Source organism: Ylistrum balloti, unplaced genomic scaffold, assembly GCF_031769215.1.
Source record: "Ylistrum balloti isolate Yb309-2 unplaced genomic scaffold, AGI_CSIRO_Ybal_v1 Utg370198, whole genome shotgun sequence".
NCBI lineage: Eukaryota > Metazoa > Mollusca > Bivalvia > Pectinida > Pectinidae > Ylistrum > Ylistrum balloti.
In genome coordinates, this window is record NW_026782174.1 from 515,096 (window position 1) to 535,072 (window position 19,977).

The 19,977-nt window shown below is 41.5% G+C and overlaps 2 protein-coding genes across 2 annotated transcripts; both read right to left on the bottom strand.

The window, feature by feature from the left end:
- Positions 1–487: 487 nt before the first annotated feature.
- On the bottom strand, positions 488–9,381 carry LOC132551448 (papilin-like). Its single transcript, XM_060215587.1, has 14 exons — positions 8,976–9,381; positions 7,928–8,037; positions 7,758–7,779; positions 7,643–7,701; positions 7,254–7,281; positions 6,764–6,861; positions 6,498–6,525; positions 6,074–6,273; positions 4,850–4,903; positions 3,753–3,780; positions 3,214–3,276; positions 1,790–1,890; positions 1,569–1,596; positions 488–966 (listed from the first exon to the last, which is right to left on the bottom strand). Exons 1-14 carry the CDS (start codon positions 9,379–9,381, stop codon positions 488–490), a joined length of 1,704 nt encoding a protein of 567 aa, XP_060071570.1.
- Positions 9,382–9,389: 8 nt separating this feature from the next.
- LOC132551449 (mucin-2-like) lies at positions 9,390–14,276 on the bottom strand. The gene is made up of 4 exons (XM_060215588.1): positions 14,195–14,276; positions 14,056–14,089; positions 11,152–13,166; positions 9,390–11,110 (listed from the first exon to the last, which is right to left on the bottom strand). Exons 1-4 carry the CDS (start codon positions 14,274–14,276, stop codon positions 9,390–9,392), a joined length of 3,852 nt encoding a protein of 1,283 aa, XP_060071571.1.
- Positions 14,277–19,977: the final 5,701 nt, after the last annotated feature.

Here is a 19,977-nt window from a genome sequence, read left to right on the forward strand (position 1 = left end):
CATCGTTACAGATGTCATTTTTTAAGACGAAGATGTGAAAGCAGATCATCTAGATATGGTCCAAATCAATTGAAATATTTCCACTTATGAATGAGATATACCTTATGCTCAGCCTGCATTGTTACACAGTGATAGGGCGGAACTATACAACATCGATACTAAATTATGCCCGGAACATCAAATCCCAGGTTAAACATATCACAATTTAGTATAACACCTCCAGACAATGAAATCCGGATAAGAGAAATATCACTTAAACATTTCCAGACGGTATCCAGTGTGGATCTGAGTTAACGAGAGATAACTATAACCCACCGGACTGTAGAGAATCTGTATAAAAGAAACATCGTTGTAATACACCTGGCTTACTTTGCACCAATACTGAATTGTCCGCACTAGACAAATAACCCGAGGGCAATATATTTATGGAATAACAAGCGATAGTATCACAGTCTTTGAGAATTACTTAAGAAATCTTGACTTGACATCATAAGTAAAATAAAAGCACCACAACACTTGTAGGTAAAACGTACATAAATATTTGTATACGTAAATACACTGACATCACGCCACTATCAAAGTTGACGGTAAGCTGCTTTGAAAGTGCAGACTCAGACGTTGGCGTTTCAAGTGACGTCACAGATGTTTGAGAAGTTGTGATTGGTATTCCATCTGTCGACAAAGCTGTTCCAGCGCCTGCAGATGATGTTCCATCTGTGTTCAACGATGTAGCGACGGTTGACAAGGATGTTCCGTCTGTAGTCAGAGATGTCCCACCAGTTGTAGATGATATTCTATTTGTGGCCAGAGACGATCCACCAGTTGTAGATGATACTCCATCTGTAGTCACAAATGTTCCACCAGTTGTAGATGATACTCCATCTGTAGTCACAGACGTCCCACCAGTTGTAGATGATACTCCATCTGTAGTCACAGACGTCCCACCAGTTGAAGATGATACTCCATCTGTAGTCACAGACGATCCACCAGTTGTAGATGATACTCCATCTGTAGTCACAGACGTCCCACCAGTTGAAGATGATATTCCATCTGTAGTCACAGACGTTCCACCAGTTGTAGATGATACTCCATCTGTAGTCACAGACGTTCCAGATGTTGTAGATGATACTCCATCTGTAGTCACAGACGATCCATCAGTTGTAGATGATACTCCATCTGTGGCTAGAGACGTCCCACCAGTTGTAGATGATACTCCATCTGTAGTCACAGACGTCCCACCAGTTGTAGATGATACTCCATCCGTAGTTACAGACGATCCATCAGTTGTAGATGATACTCCATCTGTAGTCACAGACGTCCCACCAGTTGTAGATGATACTCCATCTGTAGTCACAGACGTCCCACCAGTTGTAGATGATACTCCATCTGTAGTCACAGACGTCCCACCAGTTGTAGATGATACTCCATCTGTAGTCACAGACGTCCCACCAGTTGTAGATGATACTCCATCTGTAGTCACAGACGTCCCACCAGTTGTAGATGATACTCCACTTGTAGTCACAGACGTTCCACCTGTTGTAGATGATACTTCATCTGTAGTTACAGACGGTCCACCAGTTGAAGATGATACTCCATCTGTGGTCACAAACGTTCCACCAGTTGTAGATGATACTCCATCTGTAGTCACAGACGTTCCAGATGTTGTAGATGATACTCCATCTGTAGTCACAGACGTCCCACCAGTTGTAGATGATACTCCATCTGTAGTCACAGACGTTCCAGATGTTGTAGATGATACTCCATCTGTAGTCACAGACGTTCTACCAGTTGTAGATGATACTCCATCTGTAGTCGCAGATGTTCCACCAGCTGTAGATGATATTCCATCTGTGGCCAGAGACGTCCTACCAGTTGTAGATGATACTCCATCTGTAGTCACAGACGATCCACCAGTTGTAGATGATACTCCATCTGTAGTCACAGACGTTCCAGATGTTGTAGATGATATTACATCTGTGGTCACAGACGTTCCACCAGTTGTAGATGATACTCCATCTGTAGTCACAGACGTTCCAGATGTTGTAGATGATACTCCATCTGTAGTCACAGACGTCCCACCAGTTGTAGATGATACTCCATCTGTAGTCACAGACGATCCACCAGTTGTAGATGATACTCCATCTGTAGTCACAGACGATCCACCAGTTGTAGATGATACTCCATCTGTAGTCACAGACGTCCCACCAGTTGTAGATGATACTCCATCCGTAGTTACAGACGATCCATCAGTTGTAGATGATACTCCATCTGTAGTCACAGACGTCCCACCAGTTGTAGATGATACTCCATCTGTAGTCACAGACGTCCCACCAGTTGTAGATGATACTCCATCTGTAGTCACAGACGTCCCACCAGTTGTAGATGATACTCCATCTGTAGTCACAGACGTCCCACCAGTTGTAGATGATACTCCATCTGTAGTCACAGACGTCCCACCAGTTGTAGATGATACTCCACTTGTAGTCACAGACGTTCCACCTGTTGTAGATGATACTTCATCTGTAGTTACAGACGGTCCACCAGTTGAAGATGATACTCCATCTGTGGTCACAAACGTTCCACCAGTTGTAGATGATACTCCATCTGTAGTCACAGACGTTCCAGATGTTGTAGATGATACTCCATCTGTAGTCACAGACGTCCCACCAGTTGTAGATGATACTCCATCTGTAGTCACAGACGTTCCAGATGTTGTAGATGATACTCCATCTGTAGTCACAGACGTTCTACCAGTTGTAGATGATACTCCATCTGTAGTCGCAGATGTTCCACCAGCTGTAGATGATATTCCATCTGTGGCCAGAGACGTCCTACCAGTTGTAGATGATACTCCATCTGTAGTCACAGACGATCCACCAGTTGTAGATGATACTCCATCTGTAGTCACAGACGTTCCAGATGTTGTAGATGATATTACATCTGTGGTCACAGACGTTCCACCAGTTGTAGATGATACTCCATCTGTAGTCACAGACGTTCCAGATGTTGTAGATGATACTCCATCTGTAGTCACAGACGTCCCACCAGTTGTAGATGATACTCCATCTGTAGTCACAGACGATCCACCAGTTGTAGATGATACTCCATCTGTAGTCACAGACGATCCACCAGTTGTAGATGATACTCCATCTGTAGTCACAGACGTTCTACCAGTTGTAGATGATACTCCATCTGTAGTCGCAGATGTTCCACCAGCTGTAGATGATATTCCATCTGTGGCCAGAGACGTCCTACCAGTTGTAGATGATACTCCATCTGTAGTCACAGACGATCCACCAGTTGTAGATGATACTCCATCTGTAGTCACAGACGTTCCAGATGTTGTAGATGATATTACATCTGTGGTCACAGACGTTCCACCAGTTGTAGATGATACTCCATCTGTAGTCACAGACGTTCCAGATGTTGTAGATGATACTCCATCTGTAGTCACAGACGTCCCACCAGTTGTAGATGATACTCCATCTGTAGTCACAGACGATCCACCAGTTGTAGATGATACTCCATCTGTAGTCACAGACGATCCACCAGTTGTAGATGATACTCCATCTGTAGTCACAGACGTTCCACCAGTTGTAGATGATACTCCATCTGTAGTCACAGACGTTCTACCAGTTGAAGATGATACTCCATCTGTAGTCACAGACGTTCCAGATGTTGTAGATGATATTACATCTGTGGTCACAGACGATCTACCAGTTGTAGATGATACTCCATCTGTAGTCACAAACGTTCTACCAGTTGTAGATGATACTCCATCTGTAGTCACAGACGTTCCAGATGTTGTAGATGATATTACATCTGTGGTCACAGACGATCCACCAGTTGTAGATGATACTCCATCTGTAGTCACAGACGTTCCACCAGTTGTAGATGATACTCCATCTGTAGTCGCAGACGTTCCACCAGTTGTAGATGATACTCCATCTGTAGTCACAGACGTCCCACCAGTTGTAGATGATACTCCATCTGTAGTCACAGACGATCCACCAGTTGTAGATGATACTCCATCTGTAGTCACAGACGATCCACCAGTTGTAGATGATACTCCATCTGTAGTCACAGACGTTCCACCAGTTGTAGATGATACTCCATCTGTAGTCACAAACGTTCTACCAGTTGTAGATGATACTCCATCTGTAGTCACAGACGTTCCAGCAGTTGTAGATGATATTACATCTGTGGTCACAGACGTTCCAGCAGTTGTAGATGATACTCCATCTGTAGTCACAGACGTCCCACCAGTTGTAGATGATACTCCATCTGTAGTCACAGACGATCCACCAGTTGAAGATGATATTCCATCTGTAGTCACAGACGTCCCACCAGTTGTAGATGATACTCCATCTGTAGTCACAGACGTCCCACCAGTTGTAGATGATACTCCATCTGTAGTCACAGACGTTCCAGCAGTTGTAGATGATACTCCATCTGTAGTCACAGACGTCCCACCAGTTGTAGATGATACTCCATCTGTAGTCACAGACGTCCCACCAGTTGTAGATGATATTCCATCTGTGGTCACAGACGTCCCACCAGTTGTAGATGATACTCCATCTGTAGTCACAGACGTTCCACCAGTTGTAGATGATATTCCATCTGTGTAGTCACCATGACGTAGTCCAGACGTTCCACCAGTTGTAGATGATACTCCATCTGTAGTCACAGACATTCCATCAGTTGTAGATGATACTCCATCTGTAGTCACAGACGTCCCACCAGTTGTAGATGATACTCCATCTGTAGTCACAGACGTTCCAGCAGTTGTAGATGATATTCCATCTGTGGTCACAGATGTTCCACCTGTTGTAGATGATACTCCATCTGTAGTCACAGACGTTCCACCTGTTGTAGATGATACTCCATATGTAGTCACAGACGTTCCAGATGTTGTAGATGATACTCCATCTGTAGTCACAGACGTTCCAGATGTTGTAGATGATATTACATCTGTGGTCACAGACGATCCACCAATTGTAGATGATACTCCATCTGTAGTCACAGACGTCCCACCAGTTGTAGATGATACTCCATCTGTAGTCGCAGACGATCCACCAGTTGTAGATGATGCTCCATCTGTAGTCACAGACGTTCCAACAGTTATAGATGATACTCCATCTGTAGTCACAGACGATCCACCAATTGTAGATGATACTCCATCTGTAGTCACAGACGTCCCACCAGTTGTAGATGATACTCCATCTGTAGTCACAGACGTTCCACCAATTGTAGATGATACTCCATCTGTAGTCACAGACGTTCCACCAGTTGTAGATGATACTCCATCTGTAGTCACAGACGTTACACCAGTTGTAGATGATACTCCATCTGTAGTCACAGACGTTCTACCAGTTGTAGATGATACTCCATCTGTAGTTACAGACGTTCCATCAGTAGTAGATGATACTCCATCTGTAGTTACAGACGTTACACCAGTTGTAGATGATACTCCATCTGTAGTCACAGACGTTCTACCAGTTGTAGATGATACTCCATCTGTAGTTACAGACGTTCCACCAGTTGTAGATGATACTCCATCTGTAGTCACAGACGTTCCACCAGTTGTAGATGATACTCCATCTGTAGTCACAGACGTTACACCAGTTGTAGATGATACTCCATCTGTAGTCACAGACGTTCCAGCAGTTGTAGATGATACTCCATCTGTAGTCACAGACGTTACAGATGTTGTAGATGATACTCCATCTGTAGTCACAGACGTTCCATCAGTTGTAGATGATACTCCATCTGTAGTCGCAGACGTTCCACCAGTTGTAGATGATACTCCATCTGTAGTCACAGACGTTCCACCAGTTGTAGATGATACTCCATCTGTAGTCACAGACGTTCTACCAGTTGTAGATGATACTCCATCTGTAGTTACAGACGTTCCATCAGTAGTAGATGATACTCCATCTGTAGTCACAGACGTTCCACCCGTTGTAGATGATACTCCATCTGTAGTCGCAGACGTTCCACCAGTTGTAGATGATACTCCATCTGTAGTCACAGACGTTCTACCAGTTGTAGATGATACTCCATCTGTAGTTACAGACGTTCCATCAGTAGTAGATGATACTCCATCTGTAGTCGCAGACGTTCCACCTGTTGTAGATGATACTCCATCTGTAGTCACAGACGTCCCACCAGTTGTAGATGATACTCCATCTGTAGTCACAGACGTTCCACCAGTTGTAGATGATACTCCATCTGTAGTCGCAGACGATCCACCAGTTGTAGATGATACTCCATCTGTAGTCACAGAAGTTCCAGATGTTGTAGATGACATTCCATCTGTAGTCACAGACGGTTCACTAGTTGTAGATGATACTCCATCTGTAGTCACAGACGAGCCACCAGTTGTAGATGATATTCCATCTGTAGTCACAGACATTCCATCAGTTGTAGATGATATTCCATCTGTAGTCACAGACGAGCCACCAGTTGTAGATGATACTCCATCTGTAGTCACAGACGATCCACCAATTGTAGATGATACTCCATCTGTAGTCACAGACGTTCCACGAGTTGTAGATGATACTCCATCTGTAGTCGCAGACGTTCCACCAGTTGTAGATGATACTACTTCTGTATTCACAGACGATCCACCAGTTGTAGATGATACTCCATCTGTAGTCACAGACGTTCCACCAGTTGTAGATGATACTCCATCTGTAGTCACAGACGGTCCACCAGTTGTAGATGATACTCCATCTGTAGTCACAGACGGTCCACCAGTTGTAGATGATACTCCATCTGTAGTCACAGAAGTTCCAGATGTTGTAGATGACAATCCATCTGTGGTCACAGACGGTCCACTAGTTGTAGATGATATTCCATCTGTAGTCACAGACGAGCCACCAGTTGTAGATGATACTCCATCTGTAGTCACAGACGTTCCACCAGTTGTAGATGATACTCCATCTGTAGTCGCAGACGTTCCACCAGTTGTAGATGATACTACTTCTGTAGTCACAGACGATCCACCAGTTGTAGATGATACTCCATCTGTAGTCACAGAAGTTCCAGATGTTGTAGATGACATTCCATCTGTAGTCACAGACGGTCCACTAGTTGTAGATGATACTCCATCTGTAGTCACAGACGAGCCACCAGTTGTAGATGATATTCCATCTGTAGTCACAGACATTCCATCAGTTGTAGATGATATTCCATCTGTAGTCACAGACGAGCCACCAGTTGTAGATGATACTCCATCTGTAGTCACAGACGATCCACCAATTGTAGATGATACTCCATCTGTAGTCACAGACATTCCATCAGTTGTAGATGATATTCCATCTGTAGTCACAGACGTTCCACCAGTTGTAGATGATACTCCATCTGTAGTCACAGACGTTCCACCAGTTGTAGATGATACTCCATCTGTAGTCACAGACGATCCACCAGTTGTAGATGATACTCCATCTGTAGTCACAGAAGTTCCAGATGTTGTAGATGACATTCCATCTGTGGTCACAGAAGTTTCTCTAGTTGTAGATGATATTCCATCTGTAGTCACAAATGTTCCATCAGTTGTAGATGATATTCCATCTGTAGTCACAAATGTTCCATCAGTTGTAGATGATATTCCATCTGTAGTCACAGACGAGCCACCAGTTGTAGATGATACTCCATCTGTAGTCACAGACGATCCACCAATTGTAGATGATACTCCATCTGTAGTCACAGACGTTCCACGAGTTGTAGATGATACTCCATCTGTAGTCGCAGACGTTCCACCAGTTGTAGATGATACTACTTCTGTATTCACAGACGATCCACCAGTTGTAGATGATACTCCATCTGTAGTCACAGACGTTCCACCAGTTGTAGATGATACTCCATCTGCAGTGACAGACGATCCACCAGTTGTAGATGATACTCCATCTGTAGTCACAGACGGTCCACCAGTTGTAGATGATACTCCATCTGTAGTCACAGAAGTTCCAGATGTTGTAGATGACAATCCATCTGTGGTCACAGACGGTCCACTAGTTGTAGATGATATTCCATCTGTAGTCACAGACGAGCCACCAGTTGTAGATGATACTCCATCTGTAGTCACAGACGTTCCACCAGTTGTAGATGATACTCCATCTGTAGTCGCAGACGTTCCACCAGTTGTAGATGATACTACTTCTGTAGTCACAGACGATCCACCAGTTGTAGATGATACTCCATCTGTAGTCACAGAAGTTCCAGATGTTGTAGATGACATTCCATCTGTAGTCACAGACGGTCCACTAGTTGTAGATGATACTCCATCTGTAGTCACAGACGAGCCACCAGTTGTAGATGATATTCCATCTGTAGTCACAGACATTCCATCAGTTGTAGATGATATTCCATCTGTAGTCACAGACGAGCCACCAGTTGTAGATGATACTCCATCTGTAGTCACAGACGATCCACCAATTGTAGATGATACTCCATCTGTAGTCACAGACATTCCATCAGTTGTAGATGATATTCCATCTGTAGTCACAGACGATCCACCAATTGTAGATGATACTCCATCTGTAGTCACAGACGTCCCACCAGTTGTAGATGATACTCCATCTGTAGTCACAGACGTCCCACCAGTTGTAGATGATACTCCATCTGTAGTCACAGACGATCCACCAGTTGAAGATGATACTCCATCTGTAGTCACAGACGTCCCACCAGTTGTAGATGATACTCCATCTGTAGTCACAGACGTCCCACCAGTTGTAGATGATACTCCATCTGTAGTCACAGACGTTCCAGCAGTTGTAGATGATACTCCATCTGTAGTCACAGACGTCCCACCAGTTGTAGATGATACTCCATCTGTAGTCACAGACGTCCCACCAGTTGTAGATGATACTCCATCTGTAGTCGCAGATGTTCCACGGGTTGTAGATGATATTCCATCTGTAGTCAGAGACGTTCCATCAGTTGTAGAAGATACTCCATCTGTAATCACAGACGTTCCATCAGTTGTAGATGATAATCCATTGGTACTCTGCGATGTTCCGACGGTTGTAGTGGATGACGCATCTGTACTCTCCGATGTTCCGACGGTTGTAGTGGATGACGCATCTGTACTTTCCGATGTTCCGACGGTTGTAGTGGATGATCTATCTGTACTCTCCGATGTTCCGACGGTTGCAGTGAATGACGCATCTGCACTTTCCGATGTTCCGATGGTTGAACTGGATGATACATCTGTACTCTCCGATGTTCCGACGGTTGAAGTGGATGACCCATCTGTACTATCATGTGACACAACGGTGGAATCAGATGACCAATCTGTACTCTCCGATGTTCCGACGGTTGAAGTGGATGACTCATACGTAGTCTCCGTTGATCCGACGGTTGTAGTGGATGATCCATCTTTACTATCAGATGTCACAACGGTGGAAACAGATGAACCATCTGTACTGAACGTGGTTCCGACGGTAGAAGTGGATGACCCATCTATACTCTCCGATGTTCCGACGGTTGAACTGGATGACCCATCTGTACTCTCCGATGATCCGACGGTTGTAGTGGTTGAAACATCTGTACTCTCCGATGTCACAACGGTTGCAGTGAATGACCATCTGTACTCTCAAGTGTTCCGACGGTTGTGGTGGATGACCCATCTGCACTCTCCGATGTACCGACGGTTGTGGTGGATGATCCATCTGCACTCTCCGATGTACCGACGGTTGTGGTGGATGATCCATCTGTACTCTCCGATGTTCCGACAGTTGAACTGGATGACCCATTTGAAATGTCCGATGTTCCGAAGGTTGTAGTGGATGATCTATCTGTACTCTCCGATGTTCCGACGGTTGCAGTGAATGAGGCATCTGTACTCTCCGATGTTCCGGAGGTTGAAGTGGATGACCCATCTGTACTCTCCGATGTTCCGACGGTTGAACTGGATGACTCATCTGTACTCTCCGATGTTCCGACGGTTGAACTGGATGGCCCATCTGTACTCTCCGATGTTCCGACGGTTGAAGTGGATGACCCATCTGTACTCTCCGATGTTCCGACCCATCTGTACTCTCCGATGTTCCGACGGTTGTAGTGGATGACCCATCTGTACTCTCCGATGTTCCGACGGTTGCAGTGGATGACGCATCTGTACTCTCCGATGTTCCGACGGTTGAACTGGATGACTCATATGTAGTCTCCGATGATCCGACGGTTGTAGTGGATGATCCATCTGTACTCTCCGATGTTCCGACGGTTGAACTGGATGACCCATCTGTACTCTCCGATGTTCCGACCGTTGAACTGGATGACCCATCTGTACTCTCCGATGATCCGAGTGTTGTAATCGCTGATACATCTGTACTATCAGATATCACAACGTTGGAAACAGACGAACTATCTGTACTGAACGTGGTTCCGACGGTTTTAGTGGATGACCCATCAGTACTTTCCGATGTTCCGACGGTTGAAGCGGATGACCCATCTGTACTCTCCGATGTTCTGTCGGTTGAACTGGATGACCCATCTGTACTCTCCGATGATCCGACTGTTGTAATCGCTGATACATCTGTACTATCAGATGTCACAACGTTGGAAGCGGATGAACCATCTGTACTCTCAAGTGTTCCGACGGTTGAACTGGATGACCCATCTGTACTCTCCGGTGTTCCAACGGTTGTAGTGGTTGACCCATCTGTACTCTCCGATGTTTCGACGGTTGTGGTGGATGACCCATCTGCACTCTCCGATGTTCCGACGGTTGAACTGGATGACCCATCTGTACTCTCCGATGTTCCGACGATTGAACTGGATGACCCATCTGTACTCTCCGATGTTCCGACGGTTGTAATGGCTGATCCATCTGTACTCTCCGATGTTCCGACGGTTGTAATGGATGATCCATCTATACTCTCTGATGTTCCGACGGTTGTAATGGATGATCCATCTAAACTCTCTGATGTTCCGACGGTTGTAGTCGATGACCCATCTGTACTCTCCGATGTTCCGACGGTTGTAGTGGATGACCGATCTGTACTCTCCGATGTTCCGACGGTTGTAGTCGATGACCGGTTGTAGTGGATGACCCATCTGTACTCTCCGATGTTCCGACGGTTGTAGTCGATGACCGATCTGTACTCTCCGATGTTCCGACGGTTGTAATGGATGATCCATCTATACTCTCTGATGTTCCGACGGTTGTAGTCGATGACCGATCTGTACTCTCCGATGTTCCGACGGTTGTAGTGGATGACCCATCTGTACTCTCCGATGTTCCGACGGTTGTAGTCGATGACCGATCTGTACTCTCCGATGTTCCGACGGTTGTAGTCGATGACCGATCTGTACTCTCCGATGTTCCGACGGTTGTAGTGGATGATCCGACGGTTGTAGTGGATGATCCATTTGTACTATTAGATGTCACAACGGTGGAATCAGATGAACCATCTGTACTCTCCGATGTTCCGACGGTTGTAGTGGATGACCCATCTGTACTCTCCGATGTTCCGACGGTTGTAGTGGATGACCCATCTGTACTCTCCGATGTTCCGACGGTTGTAGTGGATGACCCATCTGTACTCTCCGATGTTCCGACGGTTGTAGTGGATGACCCATCTGTACTCTCCGATGTTCCGACGGTTGTAGTGGATGACCGATCTGTACTCTCCGATGTTCCGACGGTTGTAGTGGATGATCCATCTATACTCTCTGATGTTCCGACGGTTGTAGTGGATGACCCATCTGTACTCTCCGATGTTCCGACGGTTGTAGTGGATGATCTATCTGTACTCTCTGATGTTCCGACGGTTGTAGTCGATGACCGATCTGTACTCTCCGATGTTCCGACGGTTGTAGTGGATGACCCATCTGTACTGGGCCATGTTCCGACGATGGCAGTAGATGCTTCGTCGTTGTTGATTGGTGTTTCCGGAGTTGTAGAGGATGTTCCATCATTTGGCAGATGTGTCCCAGCAGAGGATGATACAGCAGATGTGATAGATGTTCCAATTGAAGTTATAGATATACCAGTGGTTGTATTGGAATGTTCTAAAGATGTCGATGGTCCTGCTGCGGTCATTGATGTTGCTGTGGTTGTGTTTGTAGTTCTAGCTGTTGTAGTGGGTGTTTCCACAGGGACAATTGATGTTGCTGTGGTTGTGTTTGTTGTTCCAGCTGTTGTAGTGGGTGTTTCCACTGTGGTCATTGATGTTGCTGTGGTTGTGTTTGTAGTTCCAGCTGTTGAAGTGGGTGTTTCCACTGAGGTCATTGATGTGTCTGTGGTTGTGTTTGTAGTTCCAGCTGTTGAAGTGGGTGTTTCCACTGTGGTCATTGATGTTGCTGTGGTTGTGTTTGTAGTTCCAGCTGTTGAAGTGGGTGTTTCCACTGAGGTCATTGATGTGTCTGTGGTTGTGTTTGTAGTTCCAGCTGTTGTAGTGGGTGTTTCCACTAAGGTCATTGATGTTTCTGTGGTTGTGTTTGTTGTTCCAGCTGTTGTATTGGGTGTTTCCACTGAGGTCATTGGTGTTGCTGTGATTGTGTTTGTTGTTCCAGCTGTTGTAGTGGGTGTTTCATCTGTAAAAACATTTGTTTCAGCTGTTGTAGTGGGTGTTTCCACTGAAGTCATTAATGTTGCTGTGGTTGTATTGGAGATTACCTTTGTAGTCACATTTGTCCCATCTGTAGATATTACAGCTGCATTGGTGGATGTTTCACCTGTATTAATAGAATTTCCAGCAGTTGCAGTGATCACAGATGTTCTAGCTGTTAAAGTGGATGTATCCGTGATTGTTGTTGATGATTCATTTGTGGCCATAAATGTTTGAGATGTTGTAACGTGTGTACCAATTGTTGAAGTAGATGTTCCTGCTGTGGTCGGAAGTGTTTGAGCGCTTGCTGTCGACGTTGCATCTGTGGCCAAAGATGTTTCAGCTGTTGTGAATGTTTTTGCACTCGAAGACGATGTTCCATCTGTAACAGTAGACGTTCCAGTGACCGTTACAACTGTTTCACCGGTCAATAATTGTGTTATAGAAGTGGTAGGAGTCGTTACGTCAGGTGTTTCAGAAATTGCCGTAAATAACCCGGAAGTGTTGTTAGAGGGTGTTTCCGTATTGGTTATGATAGGTGGCGTAGCGGATGTTTGCGATGACCCAGTGATGGGGACACTCGATGTTTCTGCTGTTGTTGTAAATGGGCTGTTTGAAAAGAAACACGAATCATAATATTGCTGAAACATTTTACTTTTATCATTATTTTAACCCAAATTATTTCGACTTTTCACTGATGCTGGTTTAATATCATAACTGCTTAAAACGGCAACACATAGATCCTGTGCATGTTATGTCAAAGAATAGATATTATTATAACTCAATAGAAAAATTAATAAATAATTTCAACAAAACTATTTTATAAAACCAATTAGAGGTATCATATGGATTAAATTAACGTATTCGATGACTACTTAAATTCTGTCATTTTTTTTTTACATCATTGAATATTTTCCAGTGTGCTAATGTCTTAGATGTTCGCACTTTGGTACAAACCTATTCTTAGAAAGTGTTGGCCACAACGGAATGACATCGTTTAGTGATAAAATATTGATAAAACCAGACGATGTAATAATTTCTTAGAAGTGAATGTGACACTTGTGTCGCCAAACGGAAAAAAAAAATTATATTTCAATTGTATATCTTTAATTATCTTGACTTTAGCCCTTTGGACCACTGAAAAGTAATTGTAAGCATTCACATTGGATAAAGCAATACCGGTGATGGAATTTCACAGGAACAAAGGATCATACTTTATCCCCCTGACAACCTGAATATCATTAGGTTAAAATGGATTGAGAATCGATATTAGGACTTTCGCGTGGAAGGAAGGGACGTGCTGACATTGTACATATATAATGTATTATTGTCGTTTATTTGTAAATCGCTGTGAAAGAAAATACATGATCAATTATAGGCTACAAGCCTTTATGGGAGTTCTCTATATCTTATTTTGTTAAGAAATTTAAAAAACGCAGACAACCCGTCAGCATGGGGTTCTGTATAAACTTTGACGTAGTAGTGTGATTTTACTTACGTTGTCGAAGCACGTGCTACATGGAGATTCCACCCTGAAAGTAAAAGATTTTTAGTTTCATATTTCAAACGTATAACATGAGTCAATCCCTTCACCTAGATAAATACATGTACAATGTATTACCCCGCCCTCCAAATACCGTTCTCATTTTCCTTGATGATATATTCCTCATCGGTAATTTTAGCTCGACACTCAGATGCTTTCACCCGAAACACTTTCATGATATCCCGATAGAACGTGACATTGTTAATATATATACTGAGTTTGTACTCTGAAGTTTCCTCTCATGCATACGTCGTATTTCACCTTCTAGACGAGTTTCTCCATTTTCCCATGACGAATATCCCACCTATTACATATTTGTGTATCATCATTACCACACTCGTTCCCCTGCACATAACCAATCCGTTCCCGTACCCCAACCGTTCCCTGTCCATCACCCGCTCATCCTCTGTAGCTCAGCAGTTCCCCATGTAACCCATCCATTCTCTATAACCCATTCGTTCCCTATTCATCAGGCCCCTGTAACCAATGTGTTCCTCTGCATATTACCCATACGTTCTCGTGTATCACACCAGTTCCCCTGCACATAACTCCCCCGTTCTCATGTAACTCATCCGTTTAATCTGTGTGTAAAAGATTCGTTCACTGAAACCCATCCGTTTCCCTATCTATAACCAATCCCGGTACATAACCTGCTCATTTTCTGTAACTCATTTGTTTTCCTGTACATAACCAACCCGTTCCCTGTTACTTACCGTTCCCTTGTACATTACCTACTCGTTCCCATGTATTCCATCGGTTCCCCGTACATTATCTGCTCATTTTCTGAAACTCACCAGTTCCTATGCAACTAATTCGTTTCCCTGTACATAACCAACCCGTTCCCTGTTACTTACCGTTCCCCTGTATATAACTCCCCCATTTCACTTTAACTTATCCGTTTACGATCCGTTCCCTGAAACCCATACGTTTCCCTGTACATAAGCTACACGTTCTCTGTAGCTCACCGTTACCCTGTACATAACTCATATGTTCCCTTAAACTCTCCTCTGTACGCATCCTATCCGTTACCTGTAACGTGTCCCTTTCCCCTTTACGATAATGGATAATCACTCCCGTGATATCACATCATATCAGGTGACTGGGTTTAACGAAACTCGCCTAAATTACTAATCTTACAGTGACATTTAAAAAAAATATCTTGAAATTTATATTGGTTGTCGGAATAAAGGTAAATCAAGCCCAAAATTTTCGATTAATCCAAACCAACTTCTAAACCTTACACGACACTAAACCATATATAGATGATCTAAAAACGGGTTTGTGAATTTTTAAACAGTAACAATTGTAAGTAATTATAGGTAATCTTGATTGGGAAAACCGTAAATAAATAATGATTTTTTGGAGTAACTAAACAGATGGGGATATATTCTTCGCATATGTATATTAACTAAATCTGATTAAATACGTAAGGAATGTATGAATTCATCAATATAATTACCATTACTGGTACAACAGAAGCACTCAGTTACGTTCACCTGAAAGCTAAATCGATTAATTTGATGTCCATTATAGCTATGTTAACACTGTTGTTTGCCTTACACTTTGGCCTACATTTTGAAAATCCGATGTACACACACATATTGAAGAGCTACACCTATTTATCTGCATTTATATAAAACAAAAAAATGGGACAGAAACATTTTAAACTGAAAATTCTACTCTTTGTCTATCAGAAATCATTTCAATTTAACAAAGGTAAAACTATGGAAGCATATCCGTGTCATCTTGGTTTCTCTTATATCGTTATAACGGGTAGCTTATCTCGTTATTACGAGATACAAAATGTAGGTTGTCTCGTAAAAAGGGACAAAGCTACATTTTGTATCCAGTAATGACGAGGTCAAAATGGTAAAGATAGCTGTCTGATTATAACGAGATAACATATTTCGTTATAACGAGATTATCTGGTTATTACGAGATCAGCTATCTCATAATGATGAGAAAAAATCAAGGAAATGCGTATAAGCTTTGCAGTTTCGTGATACCACAAAAGTACGTTTTTTTTTATCATATACCAATACAAGATAAGTCATCTTCTACAAAGCGAGAAAGATACATTTTGTATCCAGAATTAACAAGGTAGAAAAATGGTGTATCAACGTAGCTGTCTGATTATAACGAGATACAGATTAAGGGGACGGATTTGTAATTGTGTGATTCAAAGAAAATAAGAAATTATTTTTAATTGTATGCAAAAGTGCAAAATTTAATGGAATTGAAGATAAATAAAGCAATTTTTTTTAACTCTCGGAGAAGTGTCTTCCCTTCTTGGCATTCTAAGATATTATTCTTTAAATAACTTAAAATAATATTTTTTGGGAAAATCAAATTTTCATCAAACTCAAAGTTTCTGGCTCTAGTTGGAAATGACATTTGGAATAATGATAAAATTATACAAGGCTTATGAGAATTTTTTACTGTAGAAAATAATTTCTTTATAACAGACATTGTGGTTTCTCAAAAATTCTTTGACATAAGCTATAAATTGGACTAGGATAATGGAGGGAATTGGTTCGAAGATAAAACGTGTTAAAAATTTCTCAGATAGTTATAAAAAACTCTTGTCCACTTGTTTAATTACGTCTAGTTTGAGATAATTCATACAGGCATGGACACTATCTATCTTTAATACCCCTTCGACATAATTTTATGGAACTAATACAATCTCTAAACTTGCTTATCCTTTCCCGTATATAAAACATGTATGTGTAATATCGCAGAATATTGAATAAGGATATTGCTTAAACTAAAATAATGATGTTGAATAAGCACGTTTTTTTCTCTACATTTACGATTTAAGCAATATATATGAAATTCTTGTGTAATATTTTCCGGATGAGTTGGGTTGATTGATTAACAAATAAAGTTGTAAAATTGACAAGGATTTAATCACAACTATCGGCTAATTGGAGTCAAATTTAGTCTAATCCATATATTGATAATGGCTTTCAATTTAATCTATGTATTTTTTGGTCAAAATTTCTTCAAAAGGAATTTTACTGAGAATTAAAGAAATGTCTGCAAACCAAGAATGTGAATCTGTGTTTACACATGACAGGCAGGTCACCTCACTTTTCTTACTGCTAGGTATTCTTATGTAGACGCTTTTCTAGTATTGATATTTAATTCCGTAATATTTGCATAATTATTCAATTCTGGACTTAATCAGGGACCTGACGTTCATATTGATTTATGTTTATGCTATTATTCTAAATTATTCTAAATTATTATTCTCATATGTTTTCAGCTTTGTCATAGTACTTTCTTGTTCATGTGAAGTTATTTGTATTGAGCATAATTAAGACAAAAAGTGTCCAAACATTTCAAAATATACTTCTGCAATTTCAACTTTGGTAATTTCGGTTGGTGGTATATTGTCTTTGTGTTATAACTGATATGAGAGCATCTGGTTCATTATTTGGACTTTAGTTTCTTCTATAATGGAAAATTGTCTTTCATGCTTTCACTCACTTTGGCAATTTTCTGTTTATCTTTTCGAAGACTAATATCTATGTTTCGATGACAATATACTTCTTAAGCAAAGACAACAAAAACGAGTCAAATCATTTATCATCTCAGATCATAATCAAGAGCTAGGCTACGAGGTAGGGCGAAATTTTCGTACCTGTACGCGTTGATTTAATTTCCAACCAAGCCTTAATCGAATATTTGGAAAATAATGAAATATATATCATTGTGAAACCAAATTAATCGACCAGATAAATAATCTTGATATATACTTACCAAGTGAAAGTAATAGCCAGCCTAGAAGACGCACACGAACCATCTCCAATTAACCATTTAATATTTCACGGGCGTTTACCGCCAGAGCTAACACCTTCCTCATCGGGATCCGAGAATAGAAACTTGTCAACATACCAAGCCATGGTAATCGATGTTATAATCAGATCGGTTAATTCTAATTTATTTCTATCGATTGATATCTGGTTATGTTTTATTTACCGAGGTATGTCTTAATGACAATTATTTCAGATAATAAGAGTTAAGATTACAGAACAAACCGATAGCCGGTGAGAGAACTCTTACTGGAACAGATTTTATAATCTAGCAGGCGTATTGGAATTTGTATGTCGTCGAACTCTTAAATGTCTCCGGTAATCACTAACACAAGAGGATCATCAATATAAAACTAGGGGATCACCGTTATAACTAGTGGATCATCACTATAACTAGAGTATCATCACTATAACTAGAGGATAATCACTATAACTAGAGGATAATCACTATAACTAGGGGATCATCACTATAACTAGGGGATCATCACTATAACTAGAGGATCATCACTATAACTAGTGGATCATCACTATAACTAGAGTATCATCAATATATCTAGAGGATAATCACTATAACTAGAGGATCATCACTATAACTAGAGGATCATCAATATAACTAGAGGATCATCACTTTAACTAAGGGATCATCACTATAACTAGAGGATCATCAATATAACTAGGGGATCATCACTATAACTAGGGGGTCATCACTATAACTAGAGGGTCATAACTATAACTAGGGGATCATCACTATAACTAGAGGATCATCAATATAACTAGGGGATCATCAATATAACTAGGGGATCATCACTATAACTAGAGGATCATCAATATAACTAGGGGATCATCACTATAACTAGGGGGTCATCACTATAACTAGAGGGTCATAACTATAACTAGAGGAACATCAATATAACTAGGGGATCATCACTATAACTAGAGGGTCATAACTATAACTAGAGGTACATCAATATAACTAGGGGATCATCACTTTAACTAAGGGATCATCACTTTAACTAGAGGATCATCACTATAACTAGGGGATCATCACTATAACTAGAGGATCATCACTATAACTAGAGGATCATCACTATAAGTAGGGGATCATCACTATAACTAGAGGATCATCACTATAACTAGAGGTACATCAATATAACTAGGGGATCATCACTTTAACTAAGGGATCATCACTTTAACTAGAGGATCATCACTATAACTAGGGGATTATCACTATAACTAGAGGATCATCACTATAACTAGGGGATCATCACTATAACTAGGGGATCATCACTATAACTAGAGGATCATCACTATAACTAGGGGATAATTACTTTAACTAAGGGATCGTCACTATAACTAGAGGATCATCACTATAACTAGAGGAACATCACTATAACTAGAGGATCATCACTATAACTAGGGGATCATCATCACTATAACTAGAGGGTCATCACTATAACTAGGGAGAACATCAATATAACTAGGGGATCATCACTATAACACTATAACTAGAGGGTCATAACTATAACTAGAGGAACATCAATATAACTAGGGGATCATCACTTTAACTAGAGGAACATCAATATAACTAGAGGATCATCACTATAACTAGGGGATCATCACTATAACTAGAGGATCATCACTAAAACTAGGGGATCATCACTATAACTAGGGGGTCATCCCTATAACTAGGGGATCATCACTATAACTAGAGGAACATCACTATAACTAGAGGATCATCACTATAACTAGGGGGTCATCACTATAACTAGAGGGTCATAACTATAACTAGAAGAACATCAATATAACTAGGGGATCATCACTTTAACATCACTTTAACTAGAGGATCATCACTATAACGAGGGGATCATCACTATAACTAGAGGATCATCACTATAAGTAGGGGATCATATCATAACTAGAGTCATCACTATAACTAGAGGTACATCAATATAACTAGGGGATACATCATCACTTTAACTAAGGATCATCATAACTAGAGGATCATCACTATAACTAGGGGATCATCACTATAACTAGATCATCACTATAACTAGGGGAT

What these genes read in the sequence shown, in the direction of transcription:
- LOC132551448 (XM_060215587.1), bottom strand. Translation starts at nt 9,381, where the DNA reads ATGGATCATCCACTACAACCGTCGGATCAACGGAGACTACGTATGAGT. An exon ending in TCATCTACAACTGGTGGAAC is followed by an intron (nt 7,702 to 7,757) that starts GTCTGCGACTAC and finishes CTGTGACTACAG; the next exon opens with ATGGAGTATCATCTACAATT. An exon ending in CTACTACTGATGGAACGTCT is followed by an intron (nt 4,904 to 6,073) that starts GTAACTACAGAT and finishes ACAACATCTGGA; the next exon opens with ACGTCTGTGACTACATATGG.
- LOC132551449 (XM_060215588.1), bottom strand. Translation starts at nt 14,276, where the DNA reads ATGAAAGTGTTTCGGGTGAAAGCATCTGAGTGTCGAGCTAAAATTACC. An exon ending in GTAGCACGTGCTTCGACAAC is followed by an intron (nt 13,167 to 14,055) that starts GTAAGTAAAATC and finishes CTTTTCAAACAG; the next exon opens with CCCATTTACAACAACAGCAG. An exon ending in AACCGTCGGAACATCAGAGA is followed by an intron (nt 11,111 to 11,151) that starts GTATAGATGGAT and finishes GGAACATCGGAG; the next exon opens with AGTACAGATCGGTCATCGAC.